General features: G+C 37.5%; 3 protein-coding genes and 1 pseudogene across 4 annotated transcripts in view; all 4 read left to right on the top strand.

The window, feature by feature from the left end:
* On the top strand, positions 1-449 carry LOC105165046 (glutaredoxin-C10; the record flags this gene model as incomplete). Its single annotated transcript, XM_020694987.1, is given in 1 exon segment — positions 1-449. A coding segment is annotated over 1 exon segment (263 nt), but the record flags the coding sequence as incomplete, so codon positions are not given.
* LOC105164665 (protein indeterminate-domain 7) lies at positions 7,501-10,459 on the top strand. Of its 2 annotated transcripts, XM_011083377.2 has the most exons (5): positions 7,501-7,657; positions 7,834-7,979; positions 8,174-8,381; positions 8,475-8,874; positions 9,322-10,459. In XM_011083377.2, exons 3-5 carry the CDS (start codon positions 8,201-8,203, stop codon positions 10,262-10,264), a joined length of 1,524 nt encoding a protein of 507 aa, XP_011081679.1. In that variant the 5' UTR covers positions 7,501-7,657; positions 7,834-7,979; positions 8,174-8,200; the 3' UTR covers positions 10,265-10,459. The 2 variants fall into 2 exon arrangements, with proteins under 2 accessions (XP_011081679.1, XP_011081677.1); XM_011083375.2 differs by having other exon boundaries at positions 7,834-8,381.
* On the top strand, positions 12,385-16,720 carry LOC105165047 (annotated as a pseudogene).
* Positions 16,990-21,089, top strand: part of LOC105164667 (mycophenolic acid acyl-glucuronide esterase, mitochondrial) — an 8,077-nt gene continuing 3,977 nt past the window's right edge. The window contains exons 1-4 of the mRNA XM_011083378.2: positions 16,990-17,223; positions 17,767-17,885; positions 17,972-18,054; positions 18,135-18,256. Of these exons, the coding sequence (XP_011081680.1) occupies positions 17,184-17,223; positions 17,767-17,885; positions 17,972-18,054; positions 18,135-18,256 (364 nt within the window). The 5' untranslated portion in view covers positions 16,990-17,183. The remainder of the gene's footprint in view (positions 17,224-17,766; positions 17,886-17,971; positions 18,055-18,134; positions 18,257-21,089) is intronic.

Here is a 21,089-nt window from a genome sequence, read left to right on the forward strand (position 1 = left end):
TGAAGCGCCTCCTCTCCACCATCGGCGTCCACCCCACCGTCATAGAATTGGAGGAAGACGAGATCGGCGCACTCAGCCCACGCGATAACAACAACGAGGACTCCTCGACCGTCCTCGGCGGCGCATCTGGAGCTCCGGCTTTGTACATAGGCGGCGCGTGCGTTGGTGGGCTGGAGAGTCTTGTGGCGTTGCACTTGAGTAATAATCTGGTTCCTAAGCTTGTTGAAGTTGGTGCCCTCAGAAATGAATTTCTAATTAATTAATTAGGTAAATTAAGTTTTATTATTAATTTGTGATCATTAATTAGTGATGTTATTGTAATTTTAGACCCCCATCCCCCCTCCCAAAAAACAAAAAAAAAAAGAAGAATTAAGAGTTGTTAATTAGGAGAGGAAAAAAAATAAATAGTTTTCTTCTTCCTATCTTAATACTATTGCTTGTAAGTTTGCGCATTAATTTCTTAGATTGGTAATTGTGATTAGGATAAATGAATGTAAGTTGAATTTATGAGTAAGTATGTGAATGAAAATTTCTTCTTTTGCTTTGTTTCTTCGTTTTCTGCTCCTTTTTTTTATTTATTTCTCTCTATGTCTAAAATAAAATGACTTCAATTTACATTGCTAATATTTGATGCTTCGACCGAATAAATGAACTTTTATAAATATAAATGCACATAATAATCTATTGAAGATGCATGGTTTTGAGAATTGGTTTTCACGATTTATGAGTTGACCGAAAAGAAGCAGAGGAAGAGAGATGCGATTATGGTGAATTAATTAAAAAGATTATCTTGCAATATATATATGTAAAAAACTGATGAGATGAATATCCCAACAATTGTGGAGGGAATATTCTTGAGTTATTTATAGTGCGCTCAAATTATTCTTAAGTATACAAATTTGGGACCAAAATTGCTCCATCCATTCACTTTATTTCTGCTCCATTGCATACTACTTTTGACTGCCAAATCTTCATCTGATCATACTTAATTATTCTCACCATCCATTTCTTCTTCAATGCTCCCCACCACTGATTCTTCTACCTACTTTTTCACACATTTTTCGTTTTCACCATATTATAATATTTTTAATTATTTTGTTTTCATTATTCACATTTATTCTATTGCTTTTACAAATAAATCATAAATTTTAATTATCAACCATCAATATATTAATTTATAGGGAGTTGTTGGACATTTGTTGCATTGAGTTAGGACATGATGTCATAAAAACATGAAATACAGAATCAAAAATTACAGAGAGAGAAAGAAAAAGAAACATTCGATGAAATGAAGTAAATTCCAATAGAATCGGACAACAGTGATGAATGAAAAAGTAAAGAAAATAGCTTTGAATTATTAATATTATTGAAATATAAAGATTCCATGGGCATGAGCAGTTTACTTTAATAAAAAAGTACAAAAAGCTATTACATGATGATGAACCTCCCGATGTGACGATATAGGTATCATCAACACGCCATTCATTTCTTCATTTCATTTATTATGATTCATTAATTAACCACTATCATAATTACTTATCTTTATACTTATTAATATATATTGTAATTCCATGTGCTTAATTATATATATGATGATGATTTAATTATATTAAGAAATTAAAGATTTAGTGAGGATTGCATGACACATTTTGTTCCATTTGCTTTAGTAACAACTGGAGTTGAGAAAGAAATCCAAAATGTTGAATATTCTCAACTCAACTACTTGTGGTCATTGCACACCCGAATAATATCTTATTACCTACATCACAATAATCTCATCATATATATACATATATATATTTGTTTACGAAATTAAAGAAAGAGGAATTCCTGATGATGATGATCCAATGAATTAATATGTAATAACATTATTAATTAGAATACATTTGTAACACAAAAATACTTGTTATGACTTTTAGTTAAAAATAAATTTTTAGCCGCCCTAGCAGAAATTACAGCCAACAACTGTTTTTGTCCATGGTCAATGACTATATTATAGGTATTTATTATTAATTATGACAATTAGGCGTGATTATATGGTATATTTTCCTTACATGGTCATGGAATATTCCAATTTCGTATAAATATATATATGTAGAATGATAATATTAATGCATTAATTATGTATACGATCAGTATCTTTATTAATTCTTGAATGAATTCAGCACCTTAAAGTAATTAGCATGCATCCTTTTCATTGCAGGTGGCTCATCTCTGCATTAATACTCAACTATTTCCATATATATATATATATATATATATATATTATTAATGGGATAGCGCCGGGGATTTATAATACATACAGTCCCAGCAGATGGAAGCTGCAGAATCTCTGTACATGTGTGTGTGTGTGAAATTGGTTGAAATAGAATCTCACATGCCAACCATTTATATATATATAAGAATTGGACAATATGAGTAGCTGGGCCCACACCCCACCCGACCTTGAAACAGAATCTAAAAACCCTAATTATTAACAACTATTTAATTGTCTATTAATAATTTGTATACATACATGTCATCTAGTACTATACTAACCCCCACCCCCTGCAAATATATATTTAAGGTTGTTGATGTGCAATTTAGTAGTGTTTGTTTCAGCTGATTAGGGTACGTAAAACTCCCAGAAGCTGCTTTATATATTACCAACTTTTAAAACTTAATTTGCTTGTTTGTCATTTCTCATCAACTCATGTTTCTCTCTCTCTCTCTCTTCCATTATTAATTGACATCACCACCTGACCTCATGCATCATATCGCCTCTTGTCTGGAAACCAACCACAACCACTCTGATATTCCACCTGCATCTCTCTCACTCATAATTACCTGTACATGAGATGAGATGAGATCCATCAACCAAATCAAAGCAGGCCTTCCTTCCTTTATGGGTTTGAGGCCCAACACAGAAATCTAAATGTTGATTATCTATAGAACCAGATCGACAAGGGCTCATGTCATAGTGGATAGCCCAAACACACCCCATCCCCTCATCACTCCTCACCAAATCTTTTTGGGTTTATTCTCAATCATCTTTTTTTTTATTTATTTATTTAACAACTATTACATTTTGCAATCATGTTTGATTCCAAATTACATGCATAATTAGCTACTATTGATACAAAAAATAAAAAAAAAAAAACCATTCTCAATATTCAAAAAATAAATAGAATGTATAATTATTTGAGTAATCCGTATTTTTTTGTGGTGCGAATAATCCTCTATTATCTTCGATCGATTATGTGGAGTAGACATCACGCATAGCTGTCATCGTGTTGCTTGATTTCTTTTTCCTTTAAAAAAATAATATTTTTTAAATAGTATATATTCAATGACAAGAATATTTATTTTATCGCAATAATGAATTTCAAGAATTTAATAATAATATAATAATTTTTAAAAATTATGATTAGTAAGAGTTAATGATAAAAATTGCATAAAGTTATCATTAAATTTAATTAATGATATATGTATAGTGACGACCTAGTGACAACAAATAATAGTTATCAACTTATCACTATATTATATGGTCATTAAGTTGTCACAATAGATATGTCACTAATTGTATCAATGACAATTTTTATACAGAATTTTTGTCAATAATAATTATATAGTGATGAGATAAAAAAAATTGTCACTTAATATATATATTTTGTCACTAATATTGTATTTTCTTGTTGTGGTAGGTGAGATAATTATTCTAAAAAAAATGGGGGACGAGGGGATTGATGTAGTGTAGGTTGGTAGTATGTAAAATGAGAAAGATGGAGAGTTATTATATATATATATATATATATATATATATGCAGTTTTATAATTATTGAAAGAGAATATATGTATGAATGTTTGTATATATTTTTGAAGTTTGAACAGTTTCTATTTTATTTTATTTTTACAAGAAGCAAATGATCTCATTATGAAGATGTATCTGCAATTACAGGAAAAGCAACTGCAGGAGGGAACACAAAATCTCCCTCAAGAGAATCACTAGCAGACTGAGCCAAAACATCAGCTACAACGTTACAAGAACGAGAAACATATCGAAAAGAACGGGAGTGGAAATGAGCCATGAACGACCGAATATCTGCGATTATAGGCCTGATAACTGAGTGATCACTTTCTCGAACAGAATTTTAAAGTAGCACAATCCCGTTTAAATTTTTACCAATTGCCAGTCTTTGCGAATCGCCAGCAAAACGGCTTCCCGTATAGCCAAAGCCTCTGCCATTTCCCCATCACGCAGTCTAAAAATTCTCATTGAAAGCAAAGCCAGACACACCCCCGCGGCACCACGAGCAAACACCCCAACACCTAGTTCCTGACCCTTCCGGAATGTGGCGCCGTCAAAATTAATCTTAATGTGGCCTTGAGGGGGAGCTAACCATCAAAGAAGTTGGTTTCGGAACATCCCTCACCACATCGTCCGAGTTTTAAGAGAGAAACAAAAGTAGGTACTGGAAAGCAAAACATACTACCTGGGGGAGATCAAGGCAGCTTCCCTCCATCGCCATTCCATTCCGACACCACCAGATGGACCAACACAAATACATGAATAGACGAAACTCACGGCCATCCATCCGGGCACTGCCAACAACCATTCCCCAAAATCCATACATCCTGGCTGAACAAGAGGGAGGTGAAGAGGAGCAAATCCCCACACCTTTCTAGCGAACGGGCAGAGAATGAAAGAGTGCAAAACATCTTCGCCATGATGACAGAAAGGACATGGTGCAGAAAAACCAGGAATGCATTTGGAGAGTGACTTACCCATCGGGAGAGCATTACAACAAGCTTGCCAAACAAATACCTTAATCTTGCTCGGAAGCTCGTCTGTGTTAAAATTTGAAGTGTGGGGAATGGAGTATATTCATGATAGTAAATTAGAGAATGAAAAGAAAGAAAAAATTAGGCTTTATTCATCTCAAACTCAAGCCCTTTATTCATCTAAACTCTCTCGTTCTAAAGGTACAGAGATATGAGACTATATATAAATAATAGAGTCTTAGCTAAATAAGAAAACTAACTCACTTTGAATTCTAGTTGGTAACAGACTCACAAAAATTAAATACTGGAATCCTAATAAAAAATAAATACTAAAAACAAAAGGATAAGTACAAGCAGAACTTTCAACAACTCCCCTCAAGATGGAGCCGAGGAAGCGAGGCCCGGCTTGCAAAGGAATCGTCCGAACGGTGTTGTCACCTGAGTATTATCCATCCCTATACGCCTCAGGTTTTGCTATTCAGGAAATGATTAAGTTCAAAGGCAAGCAAGATATTGCCCGAGATAAGACGACCCGACACAAATGCAGATTGAGATGGTGATATGATTTTCGAGGTAAACATTGTAAACCACATTATACTGATCGGTCTAAATTGTGAGAGATGTTCAGGGTGTTTGCATTTAGGGGTTAAGAAAAGATTTGTAACGTTCAGATTCGGAGGCATCACATGGGAATTTAAGAGATTCAGCACACAAGCAAGAACCTCATTCTTCACAATAGACCAGAATTTTTGAAAAAAGATAGGCGACAAGTCGAGTGAATTAAGAAGGGCCATCTGAAAGAGAGCTTTTGTGACTTCAGACGCTGTGAAAGGTTGTAGTAAGTCGTCCCGCATGCTAGCATCTATGATGGTTAGCAAATATTTTGTTCCTTTGGCTATGTCCTCGAGCGATGATTGGTTGGAAGCATAGACAATACTCAAATAAGCGGAGATACACTGCTGAATTTTGTCCTCCTTGTACACCCAAGAACCCCCTGAATTTTGAATTCTGGCTCGCTTTCTAGTGGTAAAAACCAGTGTTTCGATCCCCCTCCCGGAGCCACAATACTTTACTCTATTGCTGCTAAACTGTCCTTTCGTGTGCTGCTATGCTTTCCAACTCACTCCGAATAGCTTTAATATAGTGTCGATGTTCTAGAGTGATGGGCCCTGTAGAATCCGCCTTAACTTGTCCTCTAACAACTTGACCCGTTGCTTATCCATTCAAATGGCCGTGCCACACCACCATACGAGATTAGCCTGCCAACATGCAATGTGTTCTAAAATCCCCATCTCCCGGATATTACCCATGGTCGACATTCAACTATGCACTACCACTTTTTCACACTGGCTCAATTGTAGCCAAGCCGACTCACACTGCCACGGTAAAGTAGCACGAGAACCATACTCTGGTGTATCAGCCAATCGCATGATTAATGCCGCATGATCAGAGCAGTTTGTAGGTTCATGTTTGACAGAGGCATCCGAAAAAAGATGGGTCCATCGCGTATTTGCGCATGCTTTATTTTAGAGTGAGTATGCTTTAGGTTCTATTGATTACGAAATTTCCATTAATAATGTCATAAATTACGAAATTCGGGAATGGATAATGACCACATGTTTTGCATATGACTTTTCCATCAAAATACTAACAAAATCTAATGAAATGATTCTAAGTGAAATTTTATGTAAGTTTTAGAAAAATTAGTAAAAATCTCATAACAAAGGGGGTCTAATAATGCTAAGCACATGACTAATTAACCTGGTTATACATTGTTAATACATACATTTTTCGTTAAAATATTAATAGAATCTAGTGAAAGGGTTAAAAAATCGTGTAACAAATTAAACAAAAAATATACTGATCGAAAAATACGAGACGAACTATGCTATTTCTGATTAAATTAGAAAAAAATTTAGTTGAAGGAGGTAATTGACCAGAGACCGAGTGAAAGTTGGGGTAGTGGGTGAGGTGAAGGGAAAAGTGCAGTACATATTTGTGAGTAGATGGATATGAGGGGTACTGTTATGTGATGCTGTTCCCAATTATCATATGAATTTAATTTTCAACAGATTGATTGATGGCTGAGCAGAAAGAATGCTAATACAACAGCTTTCCGTGATTGCATGTCCCTCTAATCCCATTAATTAATTATTTTAATTCAATGCATCGTTAATTTATTTTATTTATTTATTTGTAAATACACACACGCAACAACACAGAGTCACGCAGACTACAAAACCAATCATGTGAATCAATGTCTGCATGCACAGACAAATTAGTGAAGTAACTTTTCAACACTACTCCTAATTTAGAATATATCGAACCCATTTCAAGTGTGTAATTAATAATTAGTTTATGACTTTTATATTTATTATATTTATGTTCTTCGAATTTTATTGTGCTGGTAGGAATTAATTAAGCAGTGATAATTATAGCTACTGATAATTAATGAATTAATTAAGTACTTTTGAAGTAAAGACGAGGTGAAAGATGGGATGGGGTTTAATATGGTAATTAATTTCTGTAGAATTTAATATGGATTTAAATTTACTTTGTACTAATAATTGTGTGGTGAAAGAAAAGAATCATATGATATATATAGATATATATATAATTATTAGTATTAATTAAGAAGAAGAAATTAAGTAATTAAAATGAAGGAAATTGCAATTATTGGAGATGGAAAAAGAACAAAGGAAAAGACAAAAGTGAAACGTCAGAAAGGGGTGTGTTGGTGGCCTATGGTTTTTGATGGGGGGAAGAACTGAAGAAAGAAGAGATACCTTCTCATCCTCATCTCTCTCTCTCTCTCTCTCTCTCCCCATCTCTCTACTGTTTGTCATACATACAGTATGGCTTTCATCGAATCTTGTTGGTTTTAGCAGCAATTCAGGTAATGTTTTTATTGAAAAGGCTAAAAACAGATGAAAAATTCAAAGAGTAAAGATTTTTGGAGCTGTTTCACTGAAAAACCAACTTTTTATGTACTAGTAATTTTTGCCTTCTTTCGATGCATAACTATATATATATGTACATCTGCTGTTGCTAATCTTTTGTTTTCCATTTTAGGGTTTTGCAGAATTAAACTGATGAAGGGTTGGGTGGCTGGCCTGTGAATGTGATTTTATCAAGAAAGCTTGTGCACTGAAAACTCAAGTCAAGAGGAGATTTCAATTTGACCTTTCTGTAATAGGTTTCCGTCACCTCACCTTTTTGTAAGCCTTTCCAATTTAGGGTTTTTGTTGCAGAGAAAAATTGGCTTTCCAAAGATCTGAAAAGCTCATCTCATCAATTACAGTGGAAGAAAAAAGATAGCCCTCTTATCTACATATACTTTTACAACTTATATAGCAGAAACTAAGAAACCAAGAACAACCAACATATATATATATATTGAGAAATGTTACAGGGCACGGGCACGGTGGTTGAGGACAGTATGTCGAATTTAACATCTGCAATATCGAACGAAGCAAGCATATCTTCAATCAACAACAGAAATGAAATGGGTACTAGTACTAATATGTACCCACACCAGCAGCATCTTCAGTCCTTTGCTTCACCAAATAATCCGACACAACCTGCTCCCAAGAAGAAAAGAAATCTTCCAGGCAATCCTGGTACATTCATTTCCTTTTATTATCTCTCTTGTCCAAACCTCCATTTTTTTCTTAAATTGTAATCTGAATCAAATTTTATGTTTGAAATATTAGATCCTGAGGCAGAGGTGGTGGCCTTATCTCCAAGAACTCTTATGGCGACAAATAGGTTTGTCTGTGAGATCTGCAACAAGGGGTTCCAGAGAGACCAGAACTTGCAATTACACCGAAGAGGGCACAATCTGCCATGGAAGCTTAAGCAAAGGAACAACAAAGAAGTTGTAAGAAAGAAAGTATATGTGTGCCCTGAGCCGAGCTGTGTGCACCATGACCCGTCAAGAGCTCTGGGAGACCTGACGGGGATCAAGAAACACTTCTCCAGAAAACACGGCGAGAAGAAATGGAAGTGTGAGAAGTGCTCCAAGCGCTATGCTGTTCAATCTGACTGGAAAGCTCATTCCAAGATTTGTGGTACAAGAGAATATAGATGTGATTGTGGTACCCTCTTTTCCAGGTATTTCAAATTTATCATCATCTGATTTCATCAATTCTTACAACTCATATACATCAAATCAGTAGTCCGTTCTTGATTTATTTTCACTAAAACAGTACTGTTTAGTATTATTAATTGGTTCCAATTTATTTAATTGATTGATTTTTCGAGAGAAAAAAAAAACAAATTGTATGTAGCATTGAGAAGAGTGAAATTTCACTTGTTTGTTTTATATATCATAACATATATATATCTTAGTACCTCTTCTGTCGATGGGAGAATGATGAAAAAATAAGAAAGGGTTGACGATATTGTCTGTGTGTGTGTGTGTGTGAAAGAGAGACAGATAAGAAAGCTTTAAGACATGATGACTATACAGTACTAGTGTTTGGAGAAAAGCACAATGATGCTGGTATGGTTTGTTCTTTTTGTTGTTTAGCGTTTGTTTGTTTCTTCTTGTATTCACAGGAGGGACAGTTTCATCACCCACAGAGCATTCTGTGATGCTTTGGCAGAAGAAAGTTCAAGATCAATGACACAAAACCCACTTTTAATGTCTACCCAAACAGTCCCTAATAACCAAGCTCATCAAATCCATGGCTTCCACCATCCCTTGGTCCCACTCAAACAAGAAAACCCACAAAATTTCAACCAGCTCCCTCCATGGCTATCTTCTGAACAACCCGGTGCAGGTGGACCAGGCCCTCCAATCAATCCATTATTCTCTTCATCACCAAGGCTACAACATCCAGTTCAAGAAAACCCTAACCCTAATAGCATCTCCATCTCCACCACCACCCTTTCTTCTTCTTCTTCCTCTCTCATGTCCGCCACCGCGTTGCTGCAGAAAGCAGCTCAAATGGGAGTAGCAATGAGCACAAAGATGCCTTCCCAATCATCGGATGATCAGTCAATTTTAATCAGACCCCATCATCACGTGGGTGCGCCGGGGTTCTGTGCTACCTCATCCACAACTACAGCTGGCTTGCCCTCACGTGAAGAGATGGGAACAGCAGCGTTTGTGCATGGCTTGGCATCATTCGGCAACAAGATTGTTAACCTCCCCGGTGGTTGCATGGACCTTCAGGATATGAACATGGTGGCTTCTTCTTTGCCTTGTTCCACCACCGGCGGCGGGTTTGACGGATCGACATTGGGTTTTGAGTATAGTTTGAATGGGATATTGAACCCCAAGAGCAACATTCATAGTTTTCAAGAAAATGCCCATTTGATGAGTACTGTAAGGAAAGACGGCAGCGGCGGCGGTGATGGTTTGACAAGGGATTTTTTAGGGCTAAGAGCATTCCCTCATCATAGGGATTTTCTCAACATGGCTGGTCTCGATCAAATGGGATCTTCATCATATGATCATCATGACCAGCCTCAAAATCGAGCACCATGGCAAACTTGACTACGTACTCCCTGCACCATCATGCTTTGCTTATTTTTATTTATTTATTTTTAATCTTTTGCTCTATTTCTTATCCAAATTCTGTAGTACTTAATCAATTTTCACTTCTCTAATTAAGAAAGGGCTAAGCTTCCCCAAATTGTAATAATAATATACCCAGAATTGCAATTTATGTTTTTCATTTTCCTTCTTCAACATTAAATTTTTTGCCTTGTTTTTTTGTTGTTTGAGTACCGACTGTGTCAGTGTCACGTCCGACTGTAATTTAGGTTGAACTACATATATAGAAAATGTTTAGCTTTCTGTTATAAAATATTAATATTAAATTAATTTGTGCGCGTGTGTGTGTTTTTTTTAATTAATATATTAGATTTTTAAATGAATAATTATTTAACATGATATCAGCGTTAGCCAATGAAAGAAATTTTGAATTTGAGTCTAACTGCCCCAAATTTAGAAAAGAAAGATTACACTGAGAGGTGTATGTTAAGTACTCCTCGTCTATGTTCCTAGATCTTTGCATAGGAATTTTTTCAAATAATGACAAACCCCTTGCTTCGGTATTGGTAGTGTTCTCTAAAAAAAATAAAAAATAAAAATTAAGAAGTGTATGTTAAGATATTAATATTAAATAATTATTTCCTCTAATATAACGTAAACTTTTAAATAAGATAGTCGTACAACACTTTGAACTTTTATAAAACAAAAATCGAATTTGTAATGCATGCATGAGATTAAGTCTTAAATAGCTAGTGTTCGTCAGCTTGCTTGAATGTTTTGCTAAATGAAATTAATATTACATAGTTTAGTCAATTTATTCAAAAACAAAAACTTAAACGCTAGAGGTAACATTATAAAAAGGAACCAAAATATTATATACATAAGTTTGAGTATTGATCAGACATATCTGAAAATGAACAAGAATGCTAAAAATTACATAACGTCGTGTATAATTTGTTAAACTACCTAACCCTTATAAATTGATCAATGATAATTTACAAGACAAATATATATATATATATATGATTTTTTTAAAAAAAAAAAAAACAAGAAAAGAAACAAGGAAATGCAGGAATATCCTTGGTGCATGATATGAGAATGAACAAAGAAGACATTCATATATATACATATATATAAAAGTTGATTGTGCAGTTGATGCTATTGCTTATTAGTTACTGCCATCTTCAGGTTTTTCGTGTTTGAATACTGAGATTCTACATCCATCCATCCATCATCCATCAATCCGTCCATCCATACATCATATGATTGTACGATCTTTTGCAACAGTATGAGTTATGTTGTTGTTTGCATCATGTGACAGACACACACACCACCACGTATCTATAACTACAATACTCCCTCCTGCCCAAAAACATAATCTAAATCTGTCCGCACTTGAATATTTATTCACTCACCAGCTACCTACATCATTAATATTCACATGATTATTAATCCACAATTATGTTAGATATATGGATCCACCCTAATTGTAATTAAGTGAATTTTATGGATTATCCTTGCTTAGATTAACTTTCAATCAACGGTCACGCTTTGATGGCAAAATATAAATCTGAATGGATCCTCCTATGGTTTGACCCATTCAGCCCAACTTTTCTTTTCTTTTTTTCTTTTTTTTTTCTCCATTTTGTGTGCATAAGTGCAAGTGTACGTCCCAGCCTCCGAGGACTGCTGCAACACTTGTCTGTAAGACTTGTTGTATTCCAACTCGAGAATGTAAGCCCCAAATATAGGTGCATTAAGAAAAAATTTATAAAGAAAAAGAAAGGGGGCAAGTGCAAGTGCAACAATGCCCACTATTTAATGGCAATTGCAACTTAATAATTTATAACAAAACAATTGTGACATAATGTCTATTTTTTTTTAAATTATTTATAATAAAGTATTCTGTAATTTTTATTATTTAATAGTATATAATACAAAATTTAAATTATAGAAGATAATTATATAATATATATATGAATTTTCTTTTCAAAATAACTATTTAAAATTAGTTATGAAGATCAAAATATGGTGGACAATTTTGGCTGAAAATGAGTTGGTGTAGCTTCTGATGTTTACGTTCTGAAAGAAAGAATGAATGATCCGATGTTGTATGTTCCCATTCCTTTGTCTCTGCTCCTCAATTTCCATCATTCCCAAAGCAAATTAATATGTAGATTTGGTGAGAAGGGAAAGATTGTGTTCATATTTTTTAAGGCGCCTTCTCACTCAGCTCACCGCTAAATCTTCATCTTTACTAATGTTTTCCCATTTTCGTTTTTAATGAGGATTTTAGCTGTAGTGTTTTTCTTTTTCTTGTAAAAATGTGGTGTGCTGTGGATACCCTAGTATTGGAGTTCGTTTGTTAGATTTCAGTGAACTATTTATTTCTTTCTGGGTGGTGTTTTTGATGATGTAAGGATTGTAATTTTAGGAGAGCAGACAGCTTTCATGGGTTTTTCCCCAAGTCCTAATGCTGCGGATTTTGATCAAAGGTTTTATTTTCGTTGATAATACGCCTTTATTCGGTTTTAGAAGAAAGAATGCATTTTTATCAGCCCACCTCTACCTCTGTTTAGCTCTCTTGAAACTTGTAAGGTCTCTTTGTATCTATGCTTTTCAATTCATAGTTTTTCTAATTCTTGTTGATGCTTTGTTAGTTGAGTATAACGCCCATCTGAGTACATTCCTTTTGTGTTCAAGATTTGATGTGATCCAACTCACTGTCTTAATTTATTTTGTCAAACTACTTGTTCCTCTAGGTCAAAAGACAGGAGGCACAATTGAGGCAGTTAAGCAATTTGGCTGCTCAGCTACATCGAACTTCTCTATATGCTAGCAGAGGAGGTATGCGCCACTCTTTTCTTGGGTGCAAAATTATTTTCAACTCATTTGCAGTGTGGTGTTCATAGGTAATCATATGAGATTGAATAGATTCTGCTTGATTCTTCTTCACAAAGAATTGATCTTTGAGCACTTCTGTTCAGATCGGCCTTTTGTAGATCAAATTGCATTGCTTTGTCATATTCCTATCAAGTGTTTTGGCTCCAAAATGATCAATTAATGTCATTTGGTTTACGACTGCCTTCTGTGGTTTCCATATGCTGGTGAAAGATGAGCTTTCCTCTTCCCTTCTTTCTTGTATGGCTTGTATTTTAGTGCAAGTAGGGACTCTAAGTACATAGTTAAAGTGCAGAACTGCAGTCTGCAGTGGTTAGATGTTCCATGTTCGGTCATTCTACTGCAGTAGTTTTCTTCATTTACACTCTTCACTATCAGCTGTACCAATCCCGTGCTTCTCACCTTTTAACTTCCTGATGTAGTGCACTAGCTTCCCAGTACTGCCAGAACAAGTACCCTGGGAGCATCAAGTTACTTTGCTAGTCTAGCTCGTACAGTGCTTGAAAAAGAGCCATCAAGTGATGCTGCATATCTTAAGGAGCTCTATCATCGCAATGATCCAGTGGCAGTGGTAAGGCTGTTTGAGAGTCGACCATCTCTACACTTTTAACCCATCAGCTCTTGCTGAATATGTCAAGGCTCTGGTTAAGGTGGATAGGCTTGGTCAAAAGAAATGCTGCTCAGCCTTCAGACTTTAGACGTCATCTTTATAACTAACCTCTGTGGAGGAGCTCCTGTGACTGAGCTCCCTTCTCATATGAAGTTGCAGTTCGCTTAAGGTATTCCTGTCTTTTGTCTTTGATCACAAGATAAACTCTGCTATTGACTTGGCTGTTTTTAGGGATCTTGGGAGCTGCTAACTCAAAGGTGGATGAAAAAAGTGTTGGAGCAATTTCAGCTTTTACAAATGCGGGGAGATCATCAAAAGACGGTCTGGGGACCGCAAGTGCTCCTATACACATGGTGACTGCAGAGGGAGGGCATTTCAAAGACAAATTATAGCGCACAGTCCGTTCTCTGGGTATGGCCTTCCTCTTGATTTCAGGTTTTGGTGCACGCATTGAGGATAGAGGAACTGGTAAAGGTACTGACATCATTCTCTGTTTCTGACTTTTTTCCACTGTAATTCCGTTGCATCTCTAACTAAAAAGAATCCTACCTCTCCATTGTTTGCTCTTATCAGGACTTGGCCTACATGAAGAAGTGCAACCCAGTATGGAATCAAATACAAAATTTAGTGATGTGAAGAGAGTTGATGAAGCAAAAGCTGAGCTGGAAGAAATTGTTCACTACCTTCGTGATCCTAAGATAGTATTGTGGCTCTAATATTCACCACATTCTCCCTTTTCATTACACATATGAAAGAAAGGGAAATTAATGTGTCAAATCTGCATGGATGTCCCTGGCAGTGTTACATGTACAAGTGGACGAGGATATTGTCTATTTTGTCAAATGAGTTCCCTTCCCTGGTAGTCAACGGAAGTATATAAGCCTTCTTCAGTTTAACTTGTTATTTTGAGTTCTGTTTACATATTACGGCCGTTGCATTCTTCTCTCTTATTAGCAAAATTATTGATTTGTTTTTACCCCGTCGGCAGGAGGAGAAGTTTGTAGAAGGACAGGATTTTGCTAGGGTACAAGTATATGTGGATGTCACTGTAGCTATCTTCTCATTGCAGCGGTTCACACGTCTTGGTGGCAAGCATCCAAAAGGCGTTCTGCTAGTTCCCCTGGGACTGGGAAAACTATGTTGGCAAGAGCTGTAGCTGGAGAAGCTGGTGTGCCATTTTTCTCTTTCAGTGGCAGTGAATTTGAAGAAATGTTTGTGAGAGATCTCTTTGCTGCTGCGGAGAAGAGGTCACCATTTATAATTTTCATTGATGAGATTGATGCCATAGGAGGAAGTTGCAGCTCCAAGGATCAGCAGTACATGAAAATGACTTTAAACCAGTTGCTTGTTGAACTAGATGGCTTCAAACAAAACGAAGGGATTATTGTGATTGCTGCTACTAATTTTCCAGAGTCATTGGATAAGGCACTGGTGAGACCTGGACGGTTTGTCGCCATATTGTTGTTCCAAATCCCGATGTTGAAGGGCGGAGGCAATTCTTGGAGTCTCACATGTCAAACATAATTGATCTTTGCATGAAATTTTTCAATAAAGCTTTTAGTGTGCATATTGACCTGTGCCTATGTTATCCTTTTGGAGTCTCACTTTTTGCTAATTTTTTTATGCCATCTACAGGTTCTCAAGGGAGAGGATGTTGATCTAATGATCACTGCAAGAGGGACACCAGGGTTCTGCAGTGCTGATCTTGCAAACTTGGTCAACGTTGCTGCTCTGAGGGCTGCAATGGATGGCGCCAAAGCAGTGACTATGGCTGATCTCGAGCATGCTAAGGATAAAATCCTGATGGGAAGTGAGCGCAAATCAGCAGTTATATCTCCAGAATCTCATAAGCTGACGGCTTACCACGAGGGTGGTCATGCTCTTGTTGCCATATATACTGACGGGGCCTTACCAGTGCACAAAGCAACTATTGTGTCTCGTGGAATAGCTCTTGGGATGGTTTCCCAGTTACCTGAAAAATATGAGACAAGTATATCGCAGAAGCAAATGCTTGCTCGTCTGGATATTTCCATGGGTGGAAGAGTTGCTGAAGAGCTCATTTTCGGGGAAAGTGAAGTTACTTCAGGTGCATCAAATGATCTCCAGCAACCGATCAATCTGGCTAGAGCAATGGTTACCAAGTATGGCATGAGCAAACAGGTGGGAGTTGTCACTCACAACTATGATGATAACGTAAGAGTATGAGCACTGAGACTAGGCTCCTCATCGAACAGGAGATAAAGAAATTCTTTGAAACCATTCTTACCACACATTGCAAAGAGCTTCATGCTCGAGCATGAGACATTTACAGGCAGTCAGATCAAGGTCGTGCTTGCTCAGGTAAGCTCACAGCAGACACGGCAACAACGGCCACAGATTGTTGCAACACAAAGTAATTCACAGTCCAATGCTGGTCCTCCTTCAACACCCAATGCGGCTGCATGTGCTGCTCCAAAAGCTGCAGCAACTGCAACCAAGGCAAAAGGCATTGCCCCTGTAGGGTCTTAGCAGGCGACTGGCTTGATAGTTGCAGTCCTGTGAAGAAGACATTCTGCCTGGAAAATATTGGCACAAGCATTGGCAAAACGTGGCTATTGAACAGTCCTCAATTCCACTGTGCATCATTGGTTACTACATGCAAGCCTTTTGTTCCTTGGGGAAGATGTGGAGTCGGGTTTACTGTCAATGAGGCGATTGTGTGTAAGATGAGAAATGAAATGGAAGTTTGTAGAAGATGAATGGCAGTGAGTTCTCCAATGTCGAAAGCCTGTCATGTTTGGAATCCATTGGACTATTTCTTGCATGTAATATACCTGACCCAAGAATTGATTAGGGACTTGCAGTGTAGTTTAAGTTTCATTTCTTGAATGCTTTCGGAACTGATCAAATGAAGAAAAGGAGACAGCAGACACAGTCACGTCTTTAGGAAGAATGGTTTTCTTTGAGCCTTTGTGAGAGTGTGTGTGTTGGTGAGTAAATTAATATATTTAATTTTATTTAGAAACAAGTTCTGAGCCTGATGAATCTATTACGCACAAAATTGCAATGTAATTTCTCAAAGATAATTAATCAATTGATATGGTAAGTCAAGACGGTATAATCTGACAATACCATATTTTGATTGAATTGTCAAATAACCTATTTTTTTTAAAGAAAGTTAGATACTACTACTAGTAATGCAATGCAATCCCCCTCCAATGATACAATCTGCTTATCTGTATTCTTACGAGAGATAAAGGAAGAAGAAAAGAGGTATGTATCTCGAATAACCGGTGCTGGATAAAGCGCGAAGCCCTATTCTGCTTAAAGCGGGTTTGATTTGAGAAGCACGACATCAGTACAACAGCCCCACCAACCATAACCATATTCATTCATTAGTCGACAAACAGTGAAAGGGAGCTCATTTCGATGTCGGAAAAGCAGCAGAATCGACCGTACAATTCTACAGGTCAGTATTCTGCCAGAGCTATAATGTTCACTTGGTCGTAGTGCGAACGACATTTTACTGTGTTCTCGCTTTGAAGATGACACAACTACGGTATTGAAATAGAAAAAATGAAGAAATATTAGAAACCCTTCATGGTTTATGACTTATCAAATTCATTGCTCTATTAATTATCTGATGTGGGTTCCTGATTTCACGCTCAAAGATGTTATCTTTTCTCTGTGATCCTTTTGTTTCACTTCTTTTCTTGTTCTTTTAATATAATTTTGAAATTTCAAAGAACTGAAAACGGAGGTGTTCCGTTCTAATTTCTCTGTTTAGCCGGAAGTTTGCAAAGTTTAGGTAAAGCTAAAGGGGAAACAGAGTTCAACTTGAGATTTTAATGAATCCATGAATGATTTCCAGGGAAGAGACAAGAAATCTCTATCTTCTTAATTGGAAAAGAAGATGTCTTTTCTTTCCCAGGGTGATGGCTGAGTTGCTATTCATAAATATTTTGTTTCAGGGTTTATTCATGTTGCTATGTTTTTCTTTCATCCTTCCCAGTTGCACAGCACAACAGGCTATTTATAGAGAACAGCCATGGGGAGAAGCTTGTTGGGATTTTACATGAAACTGGGTCTACTGAGCTTGTAGTTATATGCCACGGATTCCGGTCCTCGAAGGTGTATATCTTGTACTCTGAGTCTTGATCATGTTTTACTTGCTTAGATTTGTCTGATAATTAGTTAATATCTTTAGCGTTTCTTAGGATCGCATTCCCATGGTGAACCTTGCTTTTGCTTTTGAAAGAGAGGGAATTAGTGCCTTCCGGTTTGACTTTGCCGGTAATGGGTAAGTGCTTAGAAGATTAGTTCCTTCTGTATACTTCATTTCTGCCTCATTGCAGATACATAAATCTCTATTGCTTTCAGGGAGAGTGAAGGTTCATTTCAATATGGCAATTACCGTAGAGAAGCAGAAGATCTACGTTCTGTGGTTGAGCACTTTCAGGCAGAGCAACGCCTCATAGTGGCACTTATTGGACACAGTAAAGGTATGCTAGTTACATCTAAACCTTTGTGGGGTTATTTGTTGTTTGGTATGTCGTTTTCTCTCTGCTTCCATGGTGGTTATATTTAGGATGAAGGAAGGTGTGGAATGCTATGAGGCTTCTGAGATATCTGAACATTTTCTGAATCTTCCATTACAGCTCCAAATAATTGAGCGGCATTTTGTTCATCTTTCCATGCCTTTACTTTAATCTTTAGGTTTATCATAAATCAACTCTAATTATTTTATGAAAGTAATGGGAAGAAAGTTGTGAAGACAATTATGAATCCTTTTCCTTTATCTGACTCTTTCAGCAGAACTGAAGACACCATATGAAGGGATGACTATTTTTATAGACCAATTTCATATTGCTGTTTGAATTTTCGAGAGTTTGAATAAGTAGTGAGGGATAAAACTGTTAAGAAATGAATCGGGTTAAGATGGACAATAGTTGGAATATGAAGGCGATAAAAGACACACGAATTTGTTAACCCAGTTCGGATATAAATCCTACATCTGGGGGCAATACCAAGCCAGGAGAAAACACTCAAAGAGGAGGAAAATTGAGGAGTACAACACACACACACACACACACACTTGTATGTAAGTCTTCACCACACGTGAAAGACAACACTCACTCTCGTCTCAACTCTTTCTTTTCTCTCTCGATTACACAGAGATTATATGTTTTTCTCTCTACTCTACTCTACTCTACAATACAATGCCAATGAGAGTAGTATTTATAGCCATGACTTAGAGACTCCAACTCAACTTGGGATTTCTAAGTTGAATCGGGTTATCCTTCTCCAACTCAACTTGGGATTTCTAAGTTGGACCGGGTCATCCTTGACTTGTTCAAATCAATCTTCACATCTTAACAATCTCCCACTTGAAGATTGATTAGCTTTTCTCCACTTCTTTCTTGGTACCGCCGGGTTTGTCCATCTCCACTTCTTTCTTGGTACCGCCGGGTTTGTCCACTCTAGTCATCAAGGCCAGTCGAAGCTGTACACAGTTTCAACTTCTCCATCGCAACCACCTTGGTCAGCATGTCCACAGGGTTCTTTTCTCCTTGGATCTTCTCCAGCTGCAGTGCCTTCTTCTCCAGAAGTTGTCGAATGAAATGGTACTTGATCTCGATGTGCTTTGTCCGCGAATAGAACGCGGGATTCTTTGCCAGATGGATCGCACTCTGGCTATCGCTATGAAGAATTACATCTGCCTGAGGTTTCCCTAATTCACCCAAGAAGTGTTGCAGCCAAATGAGCTCCTTAGCCGCCTTAGTAACTGCCACGTACTCAGCTTCCGTCGTGGACAGTGTGACAACCTTCTGCAGCTTTGAGACCCAGGATACGATTGTACCGCCATATGTGAACACGTACCCTGTAGAGCTCCTCCTTCTGTCATAGTCACTCCCTGCAAAATCAGTGTCAACAAACCCAAACAAGGTAAGCTTGCCCTTACCAAACACCAATGCTCGATCCTTAGTACCCCTTAGGTACCTAAGAATCCATTTCACAGCTTCCCAGTGCATCACTCCTGGATTGCTCATAAAACGGCTAACTACTCCCACTGCATGTGCTATATCCGGTCGAGTACAGATCATAGCATACATCAGGCTCCCAATTGCTGAGGCATATGGTATGACTCTCATCTTTGCACGTTTGGAGTCAGTCTGGGGCGAATCACTGATGGATAGTTTGAACTGATTTCCTAATGGCGTTCCAACCGGTTTTGCATTTTCCATCTTGAATCTGCATAATACCTTCTCAATATAATCAGATTGAGATAACCACAATTTACCAGTACCTTTGTCCCTTGTGATTTTCATAACCGATATCTGCCTTGCTTCGCCAAGATCTTTCATGTCAAACTTCCTCGACAACTGATCCTTGAGCCTATTGATCTCCTTGACATTTGATCCTACTATCAACATGTCATCAATATACAGGAGTAGAATGATAAAAAACTCATCGAACCTCTTCACGTAGCAGCAATGATCAGCGTTGCATTTAGAGAAACCTATCTCTAGCATGAAGTTGTCAAACTTCCTGTACCACTGCCGCGGAGCCTGTTTCAATCCATACAGGCTTTTCTTTAGGCGACACACCTGCTGATCATCTCCATTATACCCTTCTGGCTGTACCATGTATATCTCCTCATCAAGATCCCCGTGTAGGAAGACTGTCTTCACATCCATCTGTTGTAACTCCAAGTTCTCTGCCGCTACCATGCTCAACACAAGATGAATAGTAGTTAACTTGACAACAGGTGTAAAAACATCAGTAAAGTCAATACCGTATCTTTGTTGGAATCCCTTTACTACGAGTCTTGCCTTGTACCGCTTCTTCCCGTCTGATTCTTCCTTAATCCGATAGACCCATCTGTTCTGTAGGGCCTTCTTTCCTTTTGGGAGGTGACACAATTCCCATGTGTCGTTTTTCTTCAACGAGTTCATCTCGTCGTTCATTGCAAGCTCCCACTTGCTCTTGTGGGCATCGTTGTCTGCCTCTGCGTAACATTCGGGTTCCCCACAATCAGACAAAAGCAAGTAATAAAGAGAGGGTGAGTACCTATCCGGGGCCCTTCTCAGCCTCGGTTCTCGACCCAGTGCCAAGGGTGTGCTGCTTTCAGCAATCGGTTCCTCCGAAAGGGTGTGCTGCTTTCAGCAATCGGTTCCTCCGATGCTGGTTCTGGCTCTATCTCCGTCTGTTCGGTTTCGTCCGTCTGAACTCCCACTGATCTGTATCTGCTGGTCTCATGATCCCGGAATTTGAAATATCGAGATCAACAAATTCCCTTTCCTTCTTGTCATCGTCCGGGCTTACCTTCCTGTC

This window comes from Sesamum indicum, linkage group LG6 (assembly GCF_000512975.1).
Source record: "Sesamum indicum cultivar Zhongzhi No. 13 linkage group LG6, S_indicum_v1.0, whole genome shotgun sequence".
NCBI classification, from domain to species: domain Eukaryota; kingdom Viridiplantae; phylum Streptophyta; class Magnoliopsida; order Lamiales; family Pedaliaceae; genus Sesamum; species Sesamum indicum.

Excerpts from the sequence above, each read along its gene's own strand:
- LOC105164665 (XM_011083375.2), top strand. The coding sequence starts at position 8,165 with ATGTTACAGGGCACGGGCACGGTGGTTGAGGACAGTATGTCGAATTTA. Across the intron at positions 8,382-8,474 it reads AAATCTTCCAGGCAATCCTG|ATCCTGAGGCAGAGGTGGTG; the intron begins GTACATTCATTT and ends TTGAAATATTAG. Across the intron at positions 8,875-9,321 it reads TGTGGTACCCTCTTTTCCAG|GAGGGACAGTTTCATCACCC; the intron begins GTATTTCAAATT and ends TTGTATTCACAG.